General features: G+C 42.5%; 2 protein-coding genes across 4 annotated transcripts in view; one reads left to right on the top strand and one right to left on the bottom strand.

Moving 5' to 3' along the window:
* Positions 1–2,911: 2,911 nt before the first annotated feature.
* Positions 2,912–19,917, top strand: SSB (small RNA binding exonuclease protection factor La). The gene is made up of 12 exons (XM_007539297.2): positions 2,912–3,065; positions 5,141–5,215; positions 6,526–6,629; positions 7,316–7,490; positions 11,511–11,618; positions 11,701–11,801; positions 14,712–14,783; positions 15,035–15,077; positions 15,703–15,843; positions 16,797–16,983; positions 17,093–17,224; positions 17,994–19,917. The coding sequence occupies exons 2-12, from the start codon at positions 5,150–5,152 to the stop codon at positions 18,080–18,082; spliced, it is 1,218 nt and encodes a 405-aa protein (XP_007539359.1). The 5' UTR covers positions 2,912–3,065; positions 5,141–5,149; the 3' UTR covers positions 18,083–19,917.
* METTL5 (methyltransferase 5, N6-adenosine) overlaps positions 17,655–24,447 on the bottom strand; it is a 37,937-nt gene continuing 31,144 nt past the window's right edge. Inside the window, exons 6-8 of one of the 3 annotated variants that reach the window (XM_007539298.3) lie at positions 21,140–21,191; positions 18,977–19,026; positions 17,655–18,179 (exon numbers count right to left, since the gene is read on the bottom strand). In XM_007539298.3, coding sequence (XP_007539360.1) covers positions 18,141–18,179; positions 18,977–19,026; positions 21,140–21,191 — 141 coding nt within the window. In that variant the 3' untranslated portion in view covers positions 17,655–18,140. Of the gene's footprint in view, positions 18,180–18,925; positions 19,027–21,139; positions 21,192–24,447 lie in introns of those variants that run through there. The other 2 variants (XM_016195306.2, XM_016195305.2) reach the window with 2 other exon arrangements.

The raw sequence follows: 24,447 nt of genomic DNA, 5'->3' as shown, positions 1-24,447 counted from the left end.
ACACCTGCAGACTTGCTTCACCGCCTGTGAAGAGACTCCCCTGCAGGTGGGGAGCCGGGGGCTCAAACCCGGATCCTTACACTGGTCCCTGCGCTTTGCGCCACTTGGACTTTGAGCTACTTGCGCTTAACCCGCTGCGCTACAGCCCAACTCCTTTAAGTCCCAGTTTCTGTCACTGATGCCCACCAGTACCCAGTGTAGAGCCATGCTCTGGTCCAAAAAATCTATTGTTAGTTAAATCATTTTAACTTTGTTCCATCTTGGCATAGAACCGGACCTCTACTTCCCTTTTCTTTTTAATATTTATTTATTTATTTATTTCCTTTTCGTTGCCCTCTTTTATTGTTATTATTGTTCTTGTTATTGATATCGTCGTTGTTAGATAAGACAGAGAGAAATGGAGAGAGGAAGGGAAGACAGAGAGGGGGGAGAGAAAGATAGACACCTGCAGGTCTGCTTCACCGCTTGTGAAGCGACTCCCCGGCAGGTGAGGAGCCGGGGGCTCCAGCCGGGATCCTTAATGCGGTCCTTGCGCTTTGCGCCACCTGTTCTTAACCTGCTGCACTACTGCCCGACTCCCTACTTCCCTTTTCTGAAAGTTCTTCTATAACGTGTGCTGACTAGAGTAGCTTAGTAACGTAAAAGTTGTTTTGTTGGGCTGGAAAAGTAGCTCACTTGGATAGTGTACTGCTTTATGTGTGTGACCCAGATTTAAACCCTGCCCCACAGCATCTCTTTCATTCTTTTTTTTTTTTAATATTTATTTTATTTATTTATTCCCTTTTGTTGCCCTTGTTTTATTGTTGTAGTTATTATTGTTGTTGTCATTGTTGGATAGGACAGAGAGAAATGGAGAGAGGAGGGGAAGACAGAGAGGGGGAGAAAAAGATAGACACCTGCAGACCTGCTTCACCACCTGTAGGTGGGGAGCCAGGGTTCGAACTGGGATCCTTATGCCGGTCCTTGTGCTTTGCGCCACCTGCGCTTAACCCGCTGCGCTACAGCGCGACTCTCCTCTTTAATTCTTGTTCACTCTGCTTCTTGGTCTCTGTCTCTCTATATCTGAAAAAGTCATACCAGCGGGGTAGGGCTTCAGTGATAATATATCCATCCATACATACATTTATACATACATGTTATCTTGTCAGGCTGAGGAGATAGCTAATGGTTATGCAAAGGGTTTTTTAAAAATATTTTATTTATTTATTTTCCTTTTTTGTTGCCCTTGTTTTTATCATTGTTGTGGTTATTATTATTGCTGTTATTGATGTCGTTGTTGCCAGATAGGACAGAGAGAAATGGAAGAAGTAGGGGAAGACAGAGATGGGGAAAGAAAGATAGACATCTGCAGACCTGTTTCACTGATTGTGAAGTGATTCTCCTGCAGGTGGGGAACCTGGGGCTCGAACCAGTCTCTTTATGCCGGTGCTCGAGTTTTGAGCCGTGTGCGTTTAACCCACTGAGTTACAGCCTGAACCCTCAAAGGATTTTCATGCCTGAAGCACAGAAGGCCCCAGGTTCAATTTCCAACACCACCTATAAACCAGAGTTGAGCAGTGTTCTGGTGAAACAAATTAAAGAGAGAGACAAAAGAAAATGTCTTAGGGACCAGGTGGTGGGCGACTTGGTTGAGCATACATGTTATAGTGCCAAGGACCCAGGTTCAAGTTCCTGCAGGGGGAAAGTTTTACCACTGGTGAAGCAGTGCTGCAGGTGTCTCTCTGTCTCTCGCCCTCTCTGTCTCCCCCCCTTCCTTTCAATTTCTAGCTATCTATATACAAAAAATAAATAAAGACACTAAAAAAAATTAAAAGAGAAAAAAAAAGAAAATGTCTTGGGGCCGGGTGGCGGTGCACCTGGTTGAGCACACATGCTACAATGCTTAAGGATCTAGGTTTAAGCCCCTGATCCCGACCTGCAAGGGCAAAGCTTTGCCAGTGAAGCAGGGCTGCAGGTGTTTCTCTGTCTCTTTTTTCTTTTTTTAGATAGGACAGAGAGAAATGGAGAGAGGAGGGGAAGTCAGAGAGGGGGCGAGAAAGACACTTGCAGACCTGCTTTACCACTTGTGAAGCGACCCCCCTGCAGGTGGGGAGCCGGGAGCTCGAACCGGAATCCTTAACGCTGGTCTTTGTGCTTTGGGCCACTTGCGCTTAAGCCGCTGTGCTACCGCCTGATTCCCTCTCTCTTTCCCTCTCCATTTCACCCTTCTCCATTTCTAACTGTATCTAATAAATAAATAAAGTTAATAATAAATAATAAAAGAAAATGTCTTGTCAGCAACACCTTCTTTTGTACCTATCATTGATCTTTTTCTTGGACAACCGCAGTTTAAATGTTTCTTTGTTTTTTGTTTTTTTTTTGGACAATAGCAGTTTAGATGAAAAATGAAGTTTGCCGACTGCGTTAGAAGGCACATAAAAAGGAAGGAGGTTGTGGACATAAGGTGGTAGAGTATGGAATTTGCATGCCAGCACTGCATGTACCTGTGACTTATCTTACTCTGTCTCATGTAAAACTCTCTCTCTCTCTCCCTCTCCCTCTCTATATAGTCCCCTTATATCTCCCTTTACATGTAATAAACAATAAAACATATCTTAAAAATAGAAGGAAGAAAAAGAAATTATTCCAACATGGTGCCATTTAGACATACATAGATATAACTATAGAATTTGTTTAAAACGCAATCTAAAAAAAAAAAAAAAAACCAAAAGCTGCCTATGAGTAGAATCCAGCCAAAGGGAAGGCTTGAGATACAAATGCCATCTAGAAATACTTAAAAGCACATATTTATCCCAGCGCAACGTAACAGCGCCGCCCAACCCCTTTGGGCACATTTTCGCCCAATGTCTGAGCGCCGGCCGAGACTGCCGCGGGCACGCATGCCCAGAGCGCGGCGCCCGGCTCCGACCTGCACGGAGCCCCGCCCACTCGGGCCGCAAGGGCTGCCGGGACGGCTCCCATCTTCTTTACGCGCGTTAGGCCAGTCGGCGGCGCTGGGAGGTCGGGTGTTTGCGGTCCCCGTTAGTGATCCTGTCGCTTGAGTCTTCTGGACCGGGGCCTTCGAGGTGAGCAGTTCCCCGCGGCTGAGGAGAAGAAGGTACCCGAGGGTCTGCTTTACGCAGCGAGCGAAGCCCGCGCCCCTGCGTCGCCTGCCTCACGCGGGCTGCGTCCTCACGCCGGGCCGAGCGCCTCGTGGGCCGCGGCGGTGGCGGCGGGCCGGGCCGAGCCGGGGTCTGGGGAGGAAGTGCCGCCGCCGGGCGCGCGGCGCGCGGGCTCCCGCACGTGTCTGAGGGCCGGGCGAGGCGGTGGTTGATCGGGGACCCGACCCCCGCCGCGGCTCCACGGTCCCCTCTCCTCTGCGCGTCCATTGTCGCCAGCGGCGACGTCGGGAGTCGCCCGTGAAGTTGCTGCCGCGGCGGGTGGGGGGCAAGCGCCTGGGCTTCCTTGCAGCCGGTGCACCGGGCGAGTGAACGCGGGCCTCGGGTCTCCCTTTGCAGCTTTTTTACGGACCTCGCTCGCTCACTTCTCAGGGCCCTGAGACATACGGAAAAGTCGAGGCATTATCTCCCATGCAAGTTGCGTATTTTGCCAAGTTCCAAAATGGAGTAGGCCAGAGAGTCCCGCAGGAGCTGGAGCGGGATGGCACGGTCCCCGCGCAGCGGTGAATAAGGTCGAGGACGAGGAGACGGGCCTCGCTAGGGTTATTGCGGTTTAGAGAGACTCAGCGCTGGAGCATGTGTCTCTGGCCGGGAAGGCAGCACAATGGTTTTGCAGACAACTTTCATACCTGAGTCCTAAAGCCCCCAGGTTCAGGGCCGATCTGGGCTAAGAAAGTGAGCCAGTGGTTAACACCAAAAGCTTTGGGAAGACCCACAAATGATGACGTCGACTATTTCCCAGGCATTCTGGACGCCACGACCAATGCTACGGCAATGCCTGTGGAGACGGAGATATCCCAGGCCGATTTCAAGAAGAAAAACTGTAAACAGCCGTTCTACGAGCTCTGAAAGTATGAATCTGTGCATTTTTCTAGCCAGCTGGGTCACTGATTAAGACGTGTGGTGCCCCAGCAGTAACTGGCAGCATGGCATACCTGCAGTGCACCTTAAAGTAGTAAAGCAAGGTTTTCATCTAAGACAGAATAAAACTGTTGAAAGAAAGGAAGGAAGAGCCAGTGTTCGCTCCTAGCTCAGGGCAGAGGTATCCTTGGGGAGTGAAGCAGAACACTGCACGCAAGTGATCTGAAGCCAAGACTGGCATTGTGACCCGACTTTTTAACAAACCAGCCTGACACACTCCCCCTCCTCCTCCTTTCCCCCGTGCTCATGTCAGATATGAAACAGGATCCTGGCTGTGAGGGTCACCCATACAGGGATGGATTAGTAGGTCTACACCCGGAACTTTGAAGTCTTGGCCCCAGGCACTCAAAGTTATCATATTCATAAGCCCTTTTTTGCTCAGCGTCTGTCCTAATGGGCTGTATTAAGAGTAGTACTCATATCACAAGCTCTTTGTAAGTCAACTCTATTCCTTCTTTTTTAACTCAACTCTAATTCTAAAGACAGTTTTTCTTTAAAAAGGCTGGGTGTGTGTGGGGGGGTACCACGGATAGAACTTGGGATCTGTACCCCGTGCTAAGTCTCCCCCCTACTCCTGCATTTAATTGTAAAAAAGAAATGTGACCTATACGAGTTAAATAGGTAGGACTTCTTCTTCTTCTAGCGTTTGCCAAATAGGTAGGACTGAGATCAGAGTAATAAACTGACCACTGGAAATCTGCTTAAAGCTGGAAGTAGTTAAGGTAAATGGTTGAATGGAGGTCGCCCCCACCCCCATGCTTGACCAGTAAAATGAAACACGATACTCCTTTTGTTAAAGAAGATGGAAGTCGTTTATTAACTGGGGTGAAGTTATCAATCGCTTTTCAGTTTTCCATCACTTATTCCTATGTTTTGGCTGAGATTTGGAGACTCAGTAGAGAAATTGAACATGTGAAATTTGAGCTTTTTTTATACCTGATTTTAAAGCAGAGTGGGATGTTACTAATTTTGAGAAATTCTTTTTCTGGTTTTGAGTTTTATTTAAAAAGGAAGGGAGGAAAGAAAATAACCTTTTCATGCTATTTTGGGAAATTTTACAGGTAGCCACAATGGCTGAATGTGGTGATAATGAAAAAATGGCTACCCTGGAGGCGAAAATCTGTCATCAAATTGAGGTATGATTCTTGTGTGTTATTAAGCTGTAAACATAAGCTCCTTTCTAGGAAATTTAGGACCAAAGAGCAAATAAAGAAATACCATTTACTTTCAGTTTATTGAGCTCTTCACCGTTTGGATTGGTTTTGATTCTTAGAATATGATGAACATATCTATGGAGCAAGTTCATAAAACTTTTTTTTTAAATATTTATTTTATTTATTCCCTTTTGTTGCCCTTGTTGTTTTATTGTTGTAGTTATTGTTGTTGTTGTCGTTGTTGGATAGGACAGAGAGAAATGGAGAGAGGAGGGGAGACAGAGAGGAGGAGAGAAAGATAGACACCTGCAGACCTGCTTCACCGCCTGTGAAGCGACTCCCCTGCAGGTGGGGAGCCGGGGTTCGAACCGGGATCCTTATGCGGGTCCTTGTGCTTTGCGCCACCTGTGCTTAACCCGCTGCGCTACAGCCCAACTCCCCATAAAACATTTTAAAGATTTATTTATTTATTAGAGGAGAGAGAACCAGAGCGTCACTCTAGCATGTGTGCTGACTGGGTTCAGTCTCCGGACGCCATGTGTTCAAGTCCAACATCCTAGGCTGTAAACTACAAACATTTTGAAAGTTACCATTATAAATAAGTATTAAAGTGATTATCTAGCTTGTTCCAATTCTTTTTGATTTCATGATCTACTCTATAGTGTTATAGAACAGTGTACCCTTCTACTCTGGCATGTAGTGCTGAATACTGAATTTGGGGCTTGATGCTGCCAATCCTGCTGAACTGGCTGAGCCACCTTCCTGGCTGCTAGTTTTGCCACCAGGATTTTCACTGGGGCTTTTTGCCTACATGATTCCACTGCTTCTGGTGGCATTTTTGTTTTTTACCCTGGGGATCAGATCCAGGGTTCCACACATGCATGATATGTTGTACTGCCTCCTGGCCCAGTTTTTATTCTATGATATTAGGATCGAGCTAGAAGGAAAAACACCAGAGTACTGTTCCCCCATTCAGAGAGTTCTATTGGTGCATTTGTTAGTGGTGGAGCATTGCTGGGGATTGACTCTTAAGACCTCATACGTGGTGAATGCAAGTACGACTTCTATTTGCTGAGCCACCGCTTGGGCATTATATGTACTTTTATTTATTTCTGTTAAGGATTTCCTTTATTACATATGAGAGATTATTTCACGTGGAAGAGAGAAACTAAGCCAGAGTACCACTCTGGTAAACATAGTACCAAGGATCTAGCTAGCTAGCAAAAAAAAAAAAAAAAGTGGATTGAATACTATATAGTGTTCTGAAACATCCTATTTTAATTATCTTGCAGTATTATTTTGGTGATTTCAATTTGCCACGGGACAAGTTTTTAAAGGAACAGATCAAACTGGATGAAGGATGGGTACCTTTGGAGATCATGATAAAATTCAACAGGTAAAAGTGTTTTTAAAAAATCTTTCCTTTCGGTAGCGCAGTGGGTTAAGTGCACAAGGGTTAAGTGCGTAAGGATCCTGGTTCAAGTCCCCGGCTCCCCACCTGCAGGAGGTGGCTTCGCAAGTGGTGAAGCAGGTCTGCAGGTGTCTGTCTTTCTCTCCTCTCTGTCTTCCCCTCCTTTTTCCATTTCTCTCTGTCCTATCCAACAACAACAACAATAGCTATGACAAAAATAACAACTACAACAAGGGCAACAAAATGGGGGAAAAAGCCTCCAGGAGCAGTGGATTTGTAGTGCAGGCACCGAGCCGCAGCAATAACCCTGGAGGCAAAAAAAAAAAACTTTCATTTGGGTCTAGCAAGATACTTTATCTGAAAAGGCATTTGCGTTGCCTTGTGCAAGACCCATAGTCATGCCTGGTGCCTACAGCACTGGGGGAAGCTTCAGTGCTGTGGTGTTTCTCTCTCCCTGTCTGTCTGAGAGGAGAGAGGAGGGGAAAGTAGCATCACTGGCATGTGTCATGCTAGGGATCAAATTCAGGATCTCATGCTTGAGGATCCAGTGCTTTATCCACTGTGCTGCATCTTTGGCCACCATCTTTAGGGTGGTGATGACAAATAATTCTTTAAAATTTTTCTCTTAACAGTTCTACCAAATTATATGGTGCTTTTTATATATTCTTCAGGTTAAACCGTCTAACGACAGACTTCAATGTAATAGTAGAAGCCTTGAGCAAATCGAAAGCAGAACTGATGGAAATAAGTGAGGATAAAACTAAAATCAGAAGATCTCCAAGCAAACCCCTTCCTGAAGTAACTGATGAGTATAAAAGTGACGTAAAAAACAGATCTGTTTATATTGTAAGTGTGCCTTTGATACATTTAATTTTATCTTCTGTTTATTTAGGAAGAGCATATCGGCCCTCACCTGCCAGGGGGAAGACTTGACAGTGGTGAAGCAGGGCTGCAGGTGTCTCTCCGTCTCTTTCCCTCTATTTCCCCTCCCTTCTCAATTTCTCTGTCTCTATCCAATAATTAATAAAATAGGTTATAAAAAAGAACATATAGTAGGGAGCATAAGGGCTTGGCTGTAAAACAGCGGTTAGGAGGAATACCTGTTAAAAAGGCAGTCAGCAGGAGTCGGGTGGTAGTGCAGCGGGTTAAGTACATGTGGCGCAAAGCACAAGGACTGACGTTGCCGGGATAGCCTCGCGGGCGGGAGAGAGACGACCAGGGACTCATGGCTGAGCTGGGAAGCAGTGTCTCTTTATTGACGAGCGGAGATACGGTTCAACAATCTAATCTCTTCTAATCACAGCACAATTCTGTCCTGCATCTCTCCTGAGGCGGAATAGTCAGGAACAAGGAAGTACGTAGGATAGGGCACCGGGAGAAGGGAAAAGCGTGAACCAGTGAGGATTAAACCAATGTCCCGAAGGCAGGGGGGTGCTTAGTTAACAGTGGTTATGTAAATAGAATACATCGTAAGTAATACAAGTGAACCTTAAGTGATGATCAGAACAGAAGGTCTTATAAGCAGGATTTAGAAGCATACCGGCACGACATAAGGATCCCAGTTCAAGCCCTTGGCTCCCCACCTGTAGGGGCGTCAGTTCATGGACAGTGTAGCAGGTCTGCGGGTGTCTTATCTCTCTCCCCTCTGTCTTCCCCTCCTCTCCATTTCTGTCCTATCCAACGACATCAGTAAAAACAACAATAATAACTATAACAATAAAACAAGGACAACAAAATGGAGTAAATAAATAATTTACATTTTTTTTTCCTCCAGGGTTATTGCTGGGATCGGTGCCTGCACCATGAATCCACCGCTCCTAGAGGCCATTTTTTCCCCCTTTTGTTGCCCCCTTGTTGTTGTAGCCTCGTTGTGGTTATTATTATTGCCATTGTTGATGCTGTTCATTGTTGGATAGGACAGAGAGAAATGGAGAGAGGAGGGGGAGACGGGGAGAGAAAGACACCTGCAGACCTGCTTCACCGCCTGTGCAGCGACTCCCCTGCAGGTGGGGAGCCGGGGCTCGAACCGGGACCCTTACACCAGTCCTTGCGCTTTGCGCCACATGCGCTTAACCCACTGCGCCACCGCCCGATCCCTAAAATAAATAATTTTTTAAAAGGCAGTCAGCTTGGGGAACTTGGTGCTAAACACAACCTGGGGTTGATACATGGTAGAGCAGCTCTTTTGGTGATCGACTGAAAGTCAGCGCTTGACTTAGGGGTTTATAAAGGAAAAGTTAAAGAAGACGGGTTCTTGTTAGTTTTACCTTATAGAACTTGTGAGGATTAAATGAAAAGTCCAAACACTATTGGACAAAACCTTTGGCATTATGTAAGCACCCAGTAGATATTTTTACCAACAGTTAAACATAATAGTTTTTTTTTTTTTTTTTAATTTTATTTATTGATTCATGAGAAATGATAAGAGCAAGAGAAAGAACCAGACATCACTCTGGTACATGTGCTTCTGGGGATTGAATTTAGGACCTCATGCTTGAGAGTCCAATGCCTTATCCACTGTGCCACCTCCCGGACAACAGCTGTTTTCTTTAAGATAGGTTTTTTTTTTTTTTTTTTTTTTTTTCCTGGGAAACTTCAGATATCCAAAAGTAGACTTAATATAATCCAACTCTTAAATTGTTAACATGTAATACTGTATCGCTTCCCCTACTGTGGTATTTTGAGTAGAAGCTCAGATAAATGGGACAGTTTTATTCTGCTGGAAAACACTTAAGTTTAAAAATTTTTATTGTCATTTTTTTTCACCATTTTTTTTTATCACAGCACTGCTCAGCTATGGCTTTTGGTGGTGTGGGGGATTGAACTTGGAATTCTCAGGCATGAGAGTCCATTTGCTTAACCATTATACTATTTCCCCTGCCCAACAGTGACTTTTTAAAGGTTTATTGAAGGGAGGCGGGCGGTAGTACAGCGGGTTAAGCACAGGTGGTGCAAAGCGCAAGGACTGGCGAAGGGATCCCTGTTGGAGCCTCTGACTCTCCACCTGCAGGGGAGTTGCTTCACAAGTAGTGAAGCAGTTCTGCAGGCATCTATCTTTCTCCCTCTGTGTTCCCCTCCTCTCCATTTCTCTCTGTCCTTTCCAACAACAATGACATCAGTAACAACAATAATAATTACAACAATAAAAACAAGGGCAACAAAAGGGAATAAATATAAAAAGTTAATTAAAAAATGGTTTATTGATGTTCATTTGTTTATTACTGGGGGAGAGGAGACCAGAGTCACTCTGGCCATGTGATACTAGGGAACTTGTAACTATGCTGTTTGAGCTGCTGATTATTTTCTTTTGAAAACATAGTTACAGCGACAGGAGATAACTGCACCTACTAGGACGTATATCTTGACATGAGTGAAACTCTGGGTTTGAACTCTAGCACTACTTGGAGTACCACCACAGTGCACTAGGGGAGCTTCACAGATTGTGGATTAGTGCTATTGTGCTTCTTCCTTTGTTTCTATAAAAGAATGGGGGGAGTCGGACGATAGCACAGAGGGTTAAGCTCATGTGGTGCAAAGAGCAAAGACCAGCATAAGGATCCCGGTTGGAGCCCCCGGCTCCCCACCTGCAGGGGAGTCACTTCACAGGCGGTGAAGCAGGTCTGTAACAGGTGTCTATCTTTCTCTCCCCCTCTGTCTTCCCCTCCTCTCTCCATTTCTTCTTTTTTTTTTTTTCTTCCCTCCAGGGTTATTGCTGGGCTCGGTGCCTGCACCATGAATCCACCGCTCCTGGAGGCCATTTTTTCCCCCTTTTGTTGCCCTTGTAGCCTCGTTGTGGTTATTATTATTGCCATTGTTGATGTTGTTCATTGTTGGATAGGACAGAGAGAAATGGAGAGAGGAGGGGAAGACAAGAGGGGGAGAGAAAGATAGACACCTGCAGACGTGCTTCACCACCTGTTAAGCGACTCCCCTGCAGGTGGGGAGGTGGGGGCTTGAACCAGGATCCTTACGCCAGTCCTTGTGCTTTGCGCCACATGCGCTTAACCCACTGCGCCACCGCCCGACCCCCTCCTCTCTCCATTTCTCTCTGTCCTATCCAACAACGACATCAATAATAACTACAACAAGGACAACAAAAGGGAATAAATATATATATATATATATTTTTTTTAATTAAAAAGGGAGGGGGATAGTCAGAAATAGAATTGTCTACATATGTGAGGCCCTGGCATTGCATAAATAAATTTTTCTATTTTAAAAGATTTTATTTATATTAGTGAGAAAGAACCAGGCATCACTCTGGTACATGTGCTGCCATTGTGATTCAACTCAGGAGGATCTCATGCTTGAGTGTCCAGTGCTTTATTCACTGTGCCACCTCCTGGACCACTCTTTCTTCCTTAGAGAGAACCTGCAAGATATATATGTAGTAATGATAGATCCAGAAAATGCGCTAGGGATGAAATTCATGCTTGCAAATCCTTTCTTTTCTTTTCTGTTTTTTTTGGCCAACAAGGCTATTGCTGGGACTTTGTGCCGGCATGGCAAATGCTCTACATTACTGCCTCATCACTTGTGAAGTTTCAGCCCCCTTGCAGGTGGGAATTGAAGGCTTGAACCCAGATCCCTGTGCATAGTGGTGCATGTGCTTTACTGGGTGCCCCACAGTCCGGTGCCATTTTTTCTGATAGAAATAGAGAAGTTGAGAGACACATATCTGCAGTAGTGTTCTACCACTTGTGAAGCTTCCTCTCTATAGGTGAGGACTGGGGGCTTGAACTTGGTTCCTCACACAAGGTAACACTGCCCACCCTCTGAGGCATCACTTCAAAATAAAATGAGTCACAATTTCTGGTGAGTTGATTATTAAGAATTCATTTGTAAATTTCTTCCTACTCTTCATAGAAAGGTTTCCCAACTGATGCAACTCTTGATGACATAAAAGAATGGTTAGAAGATAAAGGCCAAGTACTAAATATTCAGATGAGAAGAACATTACACAAAGCTTTTAAGGTACGGTTGTACAGTGTGACTTAATTTTCCTACTTTAAACATTACACATAAATTTTAAAAAAGGTTCTTCCACTTTTAATAGGGATCAATATTTGCTGTGTTTGATAGCGTTGAATCTGCTAAGAAGTTTGTTGAGACCCCAGGCCAGAAATACAAAGAAACGGATCTGCTGATACTTTTCAAGTAAGTCTCTTTTTAGTGATGTTTCTTCTGGCCACTTAAGTGTATTAAACTGACATTAGGGTTGGGAATTGTATCCTTTGTTGTTGTTTCATTCATATTTGTTTCATGTGAATTTCACATGAGCCAGTGTAGCTAGAATGTGCCGGGAATCTGCCCAGCAGCTCTGGGCATACTGGTCCTTTGCTTTTCTTCCCTAGGCTGCTGGAGTGGCATCCTTTATAAGACTGGCATTTTTATTAGCTTTAGGCATTATTTGAGAAATGTTTGGAATTGTATCATACACAACATCACCATAATTGATGTCCTTTGACATTGTATGTAGCTGTGCCACCGGTTGCGGTTGCTTCTGTTCTCCCTGGTCTTAAGCTTTTAAGAGAGTCAACATATCAAAGACTCAGCCTATGTATTAAAAAGACTCAGTCTGTGATTTAAAAAGTTTGAAACATTCAGTCAATTTTTCCCCTCTCATACTAACTAAAAAGTGATTTATCTGACTACAAATTGATAGGAGTGTACATAAACACCATTCCCACCACCAAAAGACTCCATCCTGTCCCATATTTGCGTGTGTCCGTCTGTCGTGGTCCCCCCCCCGCCCCCCGGGAAGCTGAACATCCAGTTGTGGGGTTATAGTGCCATACTTCTCTCCCACTTTATTTACTGTTGTCCTTGGTGCTTCCTTGCCTTGGGCCAACTTTTTCACATAGAAAGATAAGAGACTGGCAGCTATCATACTGGGTGCCCTTTGATTTATCCTGAGAGAAGCCAAGCTCCATTGTGCTCCAGTATATACACTGCTGAGGACTGAACCTAGAATTCTGATGCAAGTTCTGTTCTACCTGCTGAGCACTTCTCAGGGTGCATAGCCCCCCTACTTTTGCATTATAGGGTCTTATAAATGCTGCTTACTTAATATGATAAACTTGGTCCAGGGTGATAGTATTAGTGGTTTATGGAACAGACTTGAATGCCGGAGGCACCAGGGCTCCCAGGCCCAATACTTGGCACCACCATAAGCCAGAGCTGAGCAGTGCTCAACAAATCAGCTTAACTTAATAAAGCATGATGAACTTAAAGATGCATTATTGTGAATCTTGTGATAAGTGTTGAACCCTAGGTTTTATTTTGTTTTTACCTGTGTGATTATAGCTGACAAACATCTCAATTTCAGTATCTGATAGAGAGGGAGTCAGAAGAGATTTACCACAGTATTGCTCCTCTAACATGAAACTGACCATGTGTGGTGCTGGGGTGGTGAAGCCCAGCTCTTGTGCACAGTAAAGTGTGTTTTCTACCATGTGAGCTCTCCTGGCTTCTCAAAATAATAATAATAATAATAATAATAATAGTTTGTTTTAATTTTAATGAGAAAGAACCAGACATCACTTTGGCACATGTGCTGCCGGGGATTGAACTCAGGACCTCACGCTTGAAAGTCCAATGCTTTATTCACTGTGCCACCTCCCAAGCCACAGTCTCCGTTTACACACACACACACACACACACACACACACACACACACACACACACACACACACACACACACACACAGCCAGGGAATAATGCAAGGGACTTTCAAATGTAAAATTCCAATGAGCAGGGCAGGGGTAGATAGCATAAAGTTTATATAAACAGACTGTTTATATAAACAGACTGTCATGCCTGAGGCTCCAAAGTCCCAGGTTTAATCCCCTGCACCACCATAAACCAGAGCTGATCAGTGTTCTGGTTTAAAAAAAAAACACTCCAGTGAGCAGTCCTCTTAGCTCAACTTTCTACTCTGAGAGGGAGAGAGGGGTGAGGATAGGAGAGACATGACAGCACTCCCATCTATGGAGCTCCCCCAGTGCCTTAGTACTTCCCTCCTGAATGCTGGGACTCAACCCCTGTGTTCTCGCACAGCAAGACATTTAATTTGCTTTATGTGGGCTATGCTCTGGTCCTCAGATGTCAGGTTTTCTTAGTTTTTTTCCCTTTTGTGCAGTAAACACTAGGACCCTACTAAATACTGGATGTGACCTGTAGTTTATGATAAATGAGAACCAAAATGAAATTGCTAATATATATTGTTGAAAGTAAAACATTAATCCCCCAATAAAGGGGGAAAATTAAAAAAAAAGAAATTGCTAATATATGTGGGGGTTCTTTTGTGGGGGGAGTTATGTTTTGAAAAGTGGTGATGATTGTACAATTCTGGATTTATGAAAATAAAATTGCACCTTTGGCTTTCTTTTTTGTTTTATTTATTGTTGGGGTTGGTGCCTGAAGGGTTAATCAGCTCCTGGTGGACTCTTTAAATGTAAGATGAGATACAAAGAGGGAGAGAGCTGTAAAAACAGATCGGGAAAAATAACTCGGCTAGTGTGCTGCTTTGCCGTAAGCGAGAACCAGGTTCAAGCTTCCCCCCACTAGCCAAGTCCCTTGGCACATTTTGAAATTTTTATGTTTTCTTTTTGCTTTTGTCTTGTTTTATTTTCTGTTGTATCAGGGAATTAACCTGGGGCCGCAGGCATGTATTATGCCAGAGCTCAGAAGCCTATTTGCTCTTTTTGTGTGGGGGGGGCGGGGTGCAGAGAGAAAAGTGCACCACGGCACCATTTCATTAGCCATGGCGTACCTGATGGTGTTCGTGTGGTACTAGGATTTCAGCCCCCAAACATGGTAAAGCATGCAACTCTACTGAGTGAGCCCAGCTTCCATGTTTTTTTCTCCCAGAGCACTGCTCAGCTCTGGTTTATAGTGGTGCAGGAGATGGAACCTGGGACTTTAGAGCCTCAGGTATGAGAATCTCTTTGCATAACCATTGTGCTATCTCCCTCACCTGAAAATGCAATGTTTTTTCCTGTACCATGTCTGACTTTTAGCCTTTTTTTCCTCATGAACTTAACCTCTATGTTTTATATCCTTTAGGGAAGATTACTTTGCCAAAAAAAATGAAGAAAGAAAGCAAAATAAAGTGGAAGCTAAATTACGAGCTAAACAGTAAGTTCATTGAGGTAATAATGTTTTGATTCAGAGTTAGTGGTTTTAGTAAATGGAGCTCATTTATTGATAGAACAAATGAGTAGCACCAAGACTTTTGTTTGCTAGTGAGACGTTGATAATCTGGGGGCCACATTGTGTTGATCAGTCAGAAAACCTTGTTAAGTAGTTTAGGATCATGATTGAGGTTAACTTTATTAGGATTTATTTTCCTACAAAGTAAATTGAAAATGTTCTGATTACATTTTTAGAGAGCAAGAAGAAAAACAAAAGTTAGCAGAAAATGCTGAAATGGTAAGTATAACTTACTGGTATTTAAGAAATCTGTAATTCTAACATCATGAGAATAAGAAGTGAGGGTATTTTAAAGACAGTTACAACAAATGTAGAGTTGTCGTTTTCTGGCCTAAATAATTACCAATGTGTAGAGAATAACAAGATTAAGTATTTTATTAATATTTCATTTATTGGATGGAGACAGAAAAAAGCAAATGGATGAGGGAGGTAGAGAGGGAAAGAGACAAGACACCTGCAGCACTGCTTCACCACTCGTGAAACTTACCCCATGCAGGGACAGGGGCTTAAACACAGGCTCTTACTATAACTAATGTAAATAAGTATCAGTTACTGGAAAACAAGTTAAAAGTTTGGCCCAAAGGAAAATAGCATTTTTTAACTAAAGATTTTATTAATGAGAAAGAAAGGAGGAAAGAGAGAAAGAACCAGACATCGCTCTCATACATGTGCTGCTGGGGATTGAACTCAGGACCTCATGCTTGAGAATCTAATGCTTTTATCCACTGCACCCACCTCCCAGACTTAACCAAATAGCATTTCTGTGTCTTTTTCTTGTGTAGATTTAGGAATTTCTGATTTGTTGCTTATAAACACTTTTTGGTTACGTTGTGTACCTTTCTAGAAATCTCTGGAAGAAAAGATTGGATGCTTGCTGAAATTTTCGGGAGAATTAGATGACCAGACCTGTAGAGAAGATTTGCATATCCTTTTCACAAATCATGGTGAAATAAAATGGATAGACTTTGTCAGAGGAGCAAAAGAGGTTTGGAAACATTAATATATTCTTTTTTTAACAATCAGTTTAAAAGTCCATAGGAGCTTATTGTTTAGAAGATAAGATTAGTAGAAAGCAGTACTTTTATTAATAAAATTTTTTTTAAGTTTTTTTTTATATTTATTTATTTTCTCTTTTGTTACCCTTGTTGTTTTATTGTTGTAGTTATTATTGTTCTTGATGTCATCGTTGTTGGTTGGATAGGACAGAGAGCAATGGAGAGAGGAGGGGAAGACAGAGAGGGGGAGAGAAAGATAGACACCTGCAGACCTGCTTCACCACCTGTGAAGCGCCTCCCCTGCAGGTGGGGAGTCGGGGGCTCTAATTGGATCCTTTCAGATCCTTTCGCCTGTTCTTGTGCTTTGCGCCACGTGCGCTTAACCCACTGCGCTACCGCCCGACTCCCTATTAATAGAATTTTAAGAAATTCCTGTTTAAATGTACTTTGTACCTTGTTACTTATTTCCTTTTATTGCCCTTGTTTTATTTTTTTATTGTTGTTGTTTTTGGTGTCTTTTTTTTTTTTTTTTTTTTTTTTTTTGGATAGGACAGAGAGAAATGGAGAGGAGAGGAAGACGGGGAGAGAAAGACAGACACCTGCAGACCTGCTTCACCACCTGTGAAGTGACTCCCCTGCAGGTGGGGAGCTGGGGGCTCGAACTTACAATGGTTCTTGAACTTTGTGCCATGTGCGCATAACCTGCTGCGCTGCCGCCCAGCTCCCGCACCTTGTTATTTTTATTACTGAATGTGATGTCTAACAGTGAATTATGCTGTGAATAGTATTGTCATTTTTCTGCGAGTTTTCCTAGTGTTTGATAAAAACCTTTTGAAGTTGAAAATGATTTAGAAGATGTGTGGGACTGGAAGTATTAAATTTTGAACAAAAAAATTAATTGGGATGAAAAACTCAAGATGTGGCTTCCATTTTCTTTGCATAGGGGATAATTCTGTTTAAAGAGAAAGCTAAGGATGCACTGGATAAAGCCAAAGATGCAAATAATGGTAACCTACAGCTAAGGAACAAAGAAGTGACATGGGAAGTACTAGAAGGAGATGTGGAAAAAGCAGCACTGAAAAAAATCATAGAAGATCAACAAGAATCTCTGAACAAATGGAAATCAAAAGGTTATCCTGATGTTTCTTTTGATAGTATTTTAGCTCATTTGCTAGAGTAAAATTTTTAATCAGTGCTCAAAAACATTGACTAGAAATTAAAATTTAATGATTCCTCCAGGTCGCCGATTTAAAGGAAAGGGAAAAGGAAATAAAGCCACTCAGGCCAGTTCTGCTAAAGGAAAAGTACAGTATCAGGGCAAGAAAACTAAATTTGATAGTGATGATGAACGCGATGAAAATGGTACCACTGGTAAGTGTAAGTTTGTTGGTACTTTCCTGAAAAAACTTAAAGAGACCAGGGATAACCTGTGTGAATCATATTGTGATTTAAACCCCCCCCCCCCACCTTGTGTTGATTTACAAGTGGGATACAAGAGTGTTTAGAGATTAAGGTCTGGCGGTCAGGGAGACAGCATTTAATGGCTCTGCAAGACTTTCATGCTTGAGGCTTTGGGGCCCCAAGTTCAATCCCTACCACCACCTTAAGCCAGAGCTGAGCAGTGCTCTGTACCTCATTAAAATACAAATGTTGTGGTCTGGGAGGTGGCACAGTGATAAAGCTTTGGACTCTCAAGCATGAGGTCCTGAGTTCAATCCCCAGCAGCACATGTGCCACAGTGATGGCTGGTTCTTTCTCCTATCTTTCTAAGAAATAAATCTTTAAAAATAATTTTAAAAAGTAAAATACAAATTTTTTTGTTTTATTTATAAAATGGAAATATTGACAAGACCATAGGATAAGAGGGGTACAATTCCGCACAGTTCACACCACCACAACTCCATTTCCAGTCAATCCCTCCCTTGATAGCTTTCCTATGGACCCAGGATCACTGTGGGGTACAGAAGGTGGAAGGTCTGGCTTCTGTACTTGCTTTCCCACTGAACAAATGTTTTTTTTTTTCTTTTTAAAGCAAATAGACATGAGGTCTGAAGTAAATGAACCATTATCACTGTAATTATACTCAATATTAAAATAGAATGCTTCTAGTGAATTAACAAAGATTAATTTGTCATTGTAGGGCCAGTAAAAAGAGCAAGAGAAGACCTAGACAAAGATGAACCTGCATCAAAACAACAGAAAACAGAAAATGGTGCTGGAGACCAATAGTAAATAAATTTTTAAAATTCATTTTAACTAAGCTTTGCCGCTTTTTGGGGGAAGACTTTCAAAAAGAAAGACGAATTAGGTCCACTTCAATGTCCACCTGTAAGAAAGAAAAATTGCTGTTTAACTTGCTTTGTTTATTTTTGTTATCCAAATGAAGATTTTTTTAAAAAAAAAATATAGCTCTGTTTGTGTTATTTCAGATGATTCAAATATCAAGATTAGATGGCCTTTTAAATATGAGGGTTGTATTACTACAAACTAATAAAATATATACTATGTTAAGAGCAAAACCTTAGTTTCTTTCTCTCCTTTTTGTGCCTAAAGCACTTGAGAAAGTACTGGCTGTTAATTTGGGCCTATCCCATAGCTGCTACTGGTATACTTGTTTATTTGACTTCATAGTACTACAAGTTTTACAACTTATTTTTTTTTACCAGAACACTGTTCAGTTCTGGCTCATGGTGGTGTGGGGGATTGAACCTGGGACGTTGGGAGTCTCAGGCATAAGAGTCTGTTTGCATAACCATTGTGCTATCTACCCTCCGCTCAGTTTTACAACTTTTTATCAGTTCTGCATGGAGCACGTTGGTGCCATTCCCCACCCCCCCACCCCCCAAGAGCATATATCCTCCCTCCTATGTGTATTATAGTCAAGATATATACATTGTGGGATATTTTTGTTCTTGTTGCCAGTAGCGCCAAGTGGCTGGAACCTTTTTTAAAGATAGAATGCTATGTGATACATATATATGATAGTGTAGCATAAACATGACTTTTTGTGCCCTACAATAACAGACATTCCACTGACTTGGTTTCCTGAGATGGTCTGGAATTTAAAATAACTTATTGCAGTTTTTTAGTACTAAATGTATAATAGTCAAAATTGAGACTTACTGATTTCTTTTTATGGAATTTGTATGATGCTGGCAGGTCATACCGAAGTTCTATAAAAGAAAAATCACCCAGGATAATTGCATATTCCAAATATTCACCACTCTCAATTTACAACACAAACTAAGGCAGTGCTGAATGTGCTGGTAAGCTGAACAATTTAGACGTGCCATTTAAACCTTACCAAAGAGTGACCTGATGGATTCCCAAGATTAGCTATCACACTGAGCGGACATGCCATTTTGGTTATGAGAACCGCTCGCTATTTGAGGTTTTGGTGAAGCACTTAGAAAGATACTAAGTAGAAAACAAAAGTATATCAAATTTTAGAGGATCTATTATTTCCTGTCCTATACCCGACAGCCTTATAAAATAGATCACTTGGCCTACTATGTACGTCCCAGCTTCAAACTCCAGCACAATGTGGGTGGTGCCAGGGTACTGGGTGAGAGCTCTGGTGCTGTGGTATTGTTGATGTGTGTCCTCCAATCTCATTACTGATAATTTTTAGAGGGATAATTACCTATATCCTTCATATTTTGCAACAAAGTATAAGCTTTCAAATTTTAGTGTCTTCACATCATCTTCAGATCACTCTTGTTGAAATAGATTTAAGTTCAGTACTTGGTAGAACCTGAAACTGCCAGTCTAAGAAGTCCCCAATGTTGACATTGATAAATTTGCAGACCACATTTGGAATACTTGGACTATTAACTTGCTCCAAACTGCATATTCTAAACTAAGTTAAGAATACTGAGTGTAATGGGAGAATGATAGATATCTAGTTACATAGCACAGTGCTAAGTCATGGTCAGTTTATTATGTAAACTATTTCCCTTTTCAAAATTACTTGTATTATAGTTAGTATCTAAGTAGATTCTTTTTGCATTTTTGATGTTTATGAATATAACCCAATTTACTAATAAAAATGTATAAAAGATTTACTCTACTTGTTGATTATATTTTATCTCCTTGATCTCATTTGCTTCAGGGACAATTAGGTAATTTAAGACTAACATTATAATGTTTCCCCATGAATGGATTTCAAAGAAAGTTCTAACCAACTCCAGTACCAAGCTGTGTCTTACCCTGGAATGACTGGGGTACTATTAGAAAATCTGAGTGAAATATACAGAATGGGACAAACAGATACTCTGCTTTTACTCCCTTTCCAGTCCATTACACACCATGCACGGTTTACCACACTGAAAGACGTATTCTGTGTCTAAAACCTTCTCTGTACCTGCTCAGAAATTTTGTCTTAGGTAGAATGACACTTGTTTTGTGGGAAACTTTAAAATAAAAGTATTAAGTTCCTTTTATTTTATTTATTCCCTTTTGTTGCCCTTGTTGTTTTTTATTGTTGTAGTTGTTATTGTTGTCATTGTTGGGTAGGACAGAGAGAAATGGAGAGGGGAGGGGGAAGATAGAGAGAGGGAGAGAAAGACACCTGCATACCTGCTTCACCGCTTGTGAAGCAACCCCCTGCAGGTGGGGAGCCAGGCCTCGAACCAGGGTCCTTACACAGGTCCTTGTGCTTAGCGCCACCTGCACTTAACCCGCTGCGCTACAGCCTGACTCCCGCAGTATTGAGTTCTTAAACATGAGGTCATGAATTGATAACCCAGCATTGCCATGTGCCAGAGTGATACTCTGGTCCTCACTCAAGGACGTGGTACAGTACATGAAGTGTTTTTTTTCCCTTTTTTTTTTTTAAACGATAGAGGCAGAGTTTAAAAGACCATAGCACTGAACTTTCTTTAAATGTAGTGGGTATGAGGGTTGGGCAGTGGTGCACTGGGCTAAATACACATAATATGAAGCGAAAGGGGACCCACCCTCAGAAGGACTGGATTTGAGCCCCCACTCCCCACATACAGGAGGAAGCTTCACGAGTGGTGAAGCAGTCTTTCTCTATCTTCCCCCCACTCTAATTTCTTTGTCCTAATCAATAAAATGGGGGGGGGGGGCTGGCACCAAGCCCCAGTGATAACCCTGAAGGCAAAAAATAAAGTAGTGGGGGCCAGGCTTGAACCTGGTTGAGGCTTGTGGCAAAGAAACAGTACCTGAGTTATTTCACTAGCCCTGAAGCATCGGGTTTGCAAACATAACTCAGTCTCCAGCATTACAAGTGCCAAAGTGATGCTCTGGTTTTTAAAGTCTTACCTGCAATAATATCTATCTTGATTTTCCATTCTGCAGCTTTCTTTTGAATGTGCTGAACATAAATAACATAATGTGAGCTGATTTGAAATAATTTTCAAAATAAGTTCACTAATACTTAATACCAAGTTTTTCAAATTTTCTAAATTTCATCAGAATTTAGACTCACACTTTCAAATGGATATTCTTTATTATTATTATTATTATTATTATGTGCTTAACCCACTGCACTACGGCCTGACTCCCACTTTGTTTTTTATTAGAGCACTACTTAGCTCTGGATTATGGTGGTGCTATCTCCCCAAACCCTCCCCCCTTTTTAAAATAATTTTTAAGTACATATCTTTTTTTTTAAAAAAAATTAAGAATTATTTTTCCCTTTTGTTGCCCTTGTTGTTTTTCATTGTTGTTACTGATGTTGTCATTGTTGGATAGGACAGAAAGAGATGGAGACAAGAGGGGAAGACCGGGGAGAGATAGACACCTGCAGACCTGCTTCACCGCCAGTGAAGCCACTCCCCTGCAGGTGGGGAGCAGGGAGCTGGAACCGGGATCCTTACACTGGTCCTTGCACTTCCGACTCCAGACCCCCCCCCCTTCTTAAACAAAGACATTTCATATGAAATAGTTCATATGAGAGAAACCAGATCATTTCAGATGCACTAGGGTGGACCTTTGAGCCTCAGACATGCAAGTCCTGCATTCTAGCAGCTCAGCTCTTCCCCTGACAACTGAAAAAGCTTTTAGATGTTTTATCATACAATGAGATAGCTGCTTCTGGCAGAGATGTAAAAGAAGGAATGGGCTAAGCCTGGGATCAACACTAAAATAGGACCTGGCTTACCAACTTTAACTATGAGCCAAGAATTACATTTTCAAAATGCCTAACAAAGGGCTATGTGGCAATAGCTATATTTGCATATCTGTGGGAAAATAACAGCAACTTAATACAAGAGACTTTCAATGCCTGAGGTACCAAAGGTCCCAGGTTCAGTACCTCCATAAGCCAGAGCTGGGCTGTGCTCTGGTAAAAACAATAAAAAGAGAACTTGCCAGTTTATTAGCTGATATGTCTACAGTATAAAATAGGGACTCAATACTAAAAATTCTTCATACCTTTTTCACAGTATCTTTGACAGTATCTAGAGACAGCCAGAAATAGGGAGAGACAGACACCTGCAGCCCTGCTTCACCACTTGTGAAGCTTTCCCCCTGCAAGTGGGGACCGGGGACTTGAACTTGGATCCTTGTTCAATCAGGGCGCCACCACACGGCCCCCTCCAGATTAATTTCTTAAATGCATTAACTTTCGCTAGTGGAAATACTTGTGCACCAGGATCCTTATGCCGGTCCTTGTGCTTCGCGCCATGTGCAGTTAACTCACTGCACTACCACCGCCTGACTCCCCCCAATTTTTTTTTTTTTTTTAAAAAAAAGGGGGGAGTCAGGCGGTAGCGCAGCGGGTAAAGCGCTGTTGGCACAAAGCCCAAGGACTGGCATAAGGATCCCGGTTCGAGCCCCCAGCTCCCCACCTGCAGGGGAGTCGCTTCACAGGTGGTGAAGCAGGTCTGCAGGTGTCTGTCTTTCTCTCCCCCTCTCTGTCTTCCCCTCCTCTCTCCATTTCTCTCTGTCCTATCCAACAACGATGACAATAACTACAACAATAAAACAATGGCAACAAAAAGGGAATAAATAAATATTAAAAAAAAATAATAAGGGGCCGGGTGGTGGTACACCTGATTGAGTGCACATGTTATAGTGTACAAGGAGCTGGGTTCAAACCCTCAGTCCCCACCTGCAGGGGGAAAGCTTCACAAATGGTGAAGCAGTGCTGCATGTATCTCTCTAACTCCCCATTCCTCTTAATTTTTGGCTGTCTCTATCAAATAGATAAAGAATAAAAAAAAATTTAAACAAATACAAATCTGGGTGGGTAGATAGCATAATGGTTATGCAAACAAACTCATGCTCTGATTAAAAATATATATACAAATCTGCAAAAAAAAAATTTTTTTTTCAACTAGTAACTACACCAAGACAATATTGACAATGCAGTCTCCTGGCGGTGGAGAATGGCAGTACCAAATAGGAAGTATGAGAGTTCCTTCTATGTGGCTACAAGAACTATTTCGGGAGTTGGGCGGTAGCGCAGCGGGCTAAGTACAGGTGGCGCAAAGCCATGGGGAGAGGTGGTGGAAGCATGCAGGCACCGAGCCTCAGAATCAAACATGGCAAAAAACAAACAAACAAAAAAATCTTGGGAATTCTCTCAACACATGCCTCCAGTTACTACTAGTGTTTGCTTTCCATATCACTTGTTACTAGTGAAGTTTTGTTGTATTCTGCATAGCTGTATGGACCACTCTTACTGCTAGATACACACATAATCAGGGAAAAAAAAAATCAGGGCTGGGAGAAAGCTCATTTGGTACAATACATGCCTTCCCATGTGTGTAGAGTGGTGCTACGGTGGTTTTTTGTTTTTTTTTTAAGAGTAACAGAAGGTTGGACCTGGGAAGCCACTCTGCAATATGGCACATGTATGCACATAAAAGGTCCAGTATTCACTTCTTGATGCCACATCAAACAAACAACACCATCAGTTCTAGATGCCAGATATTTAAAAGGGTGTAAGAAAGGTAAGGAGAGGGAGTCGGGCAGTAGCGCAGCAGGTTAAGCGCACATGGCGCAAAGCGCTAGGGCCAGCTTAAGAATCAACAAGGCAACAAAAGGAAATAAATAAATAAACATTAAAACATTTATTAGGGAGTCGGGCGGTAACGCAGCGGGTTAAGCGCAGGTGGCGCAAAGCGCAAGGGCCGCTGTAAGGATCCGGGTTCCAGCCCCCGGCTCCCCACCTGCAGGGGAGTCTCTTCACAGGTGGTGAAGCAGGTCTGCAGGTGTCTGTCTTTCTCTCCCCTTCTCTGTCTTCCCCTCCTCTCTCCATTTCTCTTTCCTATCCAACAATGACGACATCAGTAACAGCAACAATAACTACAACGGCAACAAAAGGGAATAAATAAATATTTTTTAAAAATAAAAAAAAACTAAATAAAACATTTATAAAATAAATGAAACAAAATAAAAAAACATTTATTTAAAGGAGAAAGAAAAAAGGCCACCAGGATCAGTGGATTCATAATGCCGGTACCTAGAAGTAACTCTGGAGACAAAAAAACCAAAAATTGGGGCTGGGTGGTGGTGCAGCTGGTTCAACATGCACGTCACAGTGCACAAGGAGCTAGGTTCCAGCCTCTGGTCCCCACCTGCAGGGGAAGCTTTGGAGTGGTGAAACAGTGTTGCAGGTGTCT

The sequence above is a fragment of the Erinaceus europaeus genome, chromosome 18 (genome assembly GCF_950295315.1).
Source record: "Erinaceus europaeus chromosome 18, mEriEur2.1, whole genome shotgun sequence".
Taxonomy (NCBI): Eukaryota; Metazoa; Chordata; class Mammalia; order Eulipotyphla; family Erinaceidae; genus Erinaceus; species Erinaceus europaeus.
This window is presented reverse-complemented; position numbering and strand designations above follow the sequence as displayed.

Excerpts from the sequence above, each read along its gene's own strand:
- SSB (XM_007539297.2), top strand. The coding sequence starts at position 5,150 with ATGGCTGAATGTGGTGATAATGAAAAAATGGCTACCCTGGAGGCGAAA. Across the intron at positions 5,216-6,525 it reads AAATCTGTCATCAAATTGAG|TATTATTTTGGTGATTTCAA; the intron begins GTATGATTCTTG and ends ATTATCTTGCAG. Across the intron at positions 17,225-17,993 it reads CGATGAAAATGGTACCACTG|GGCCAGTAAAAAGAGCAAGA; the intron begins GTAAGTGTAAGT and ends TTGTCATTGTAG.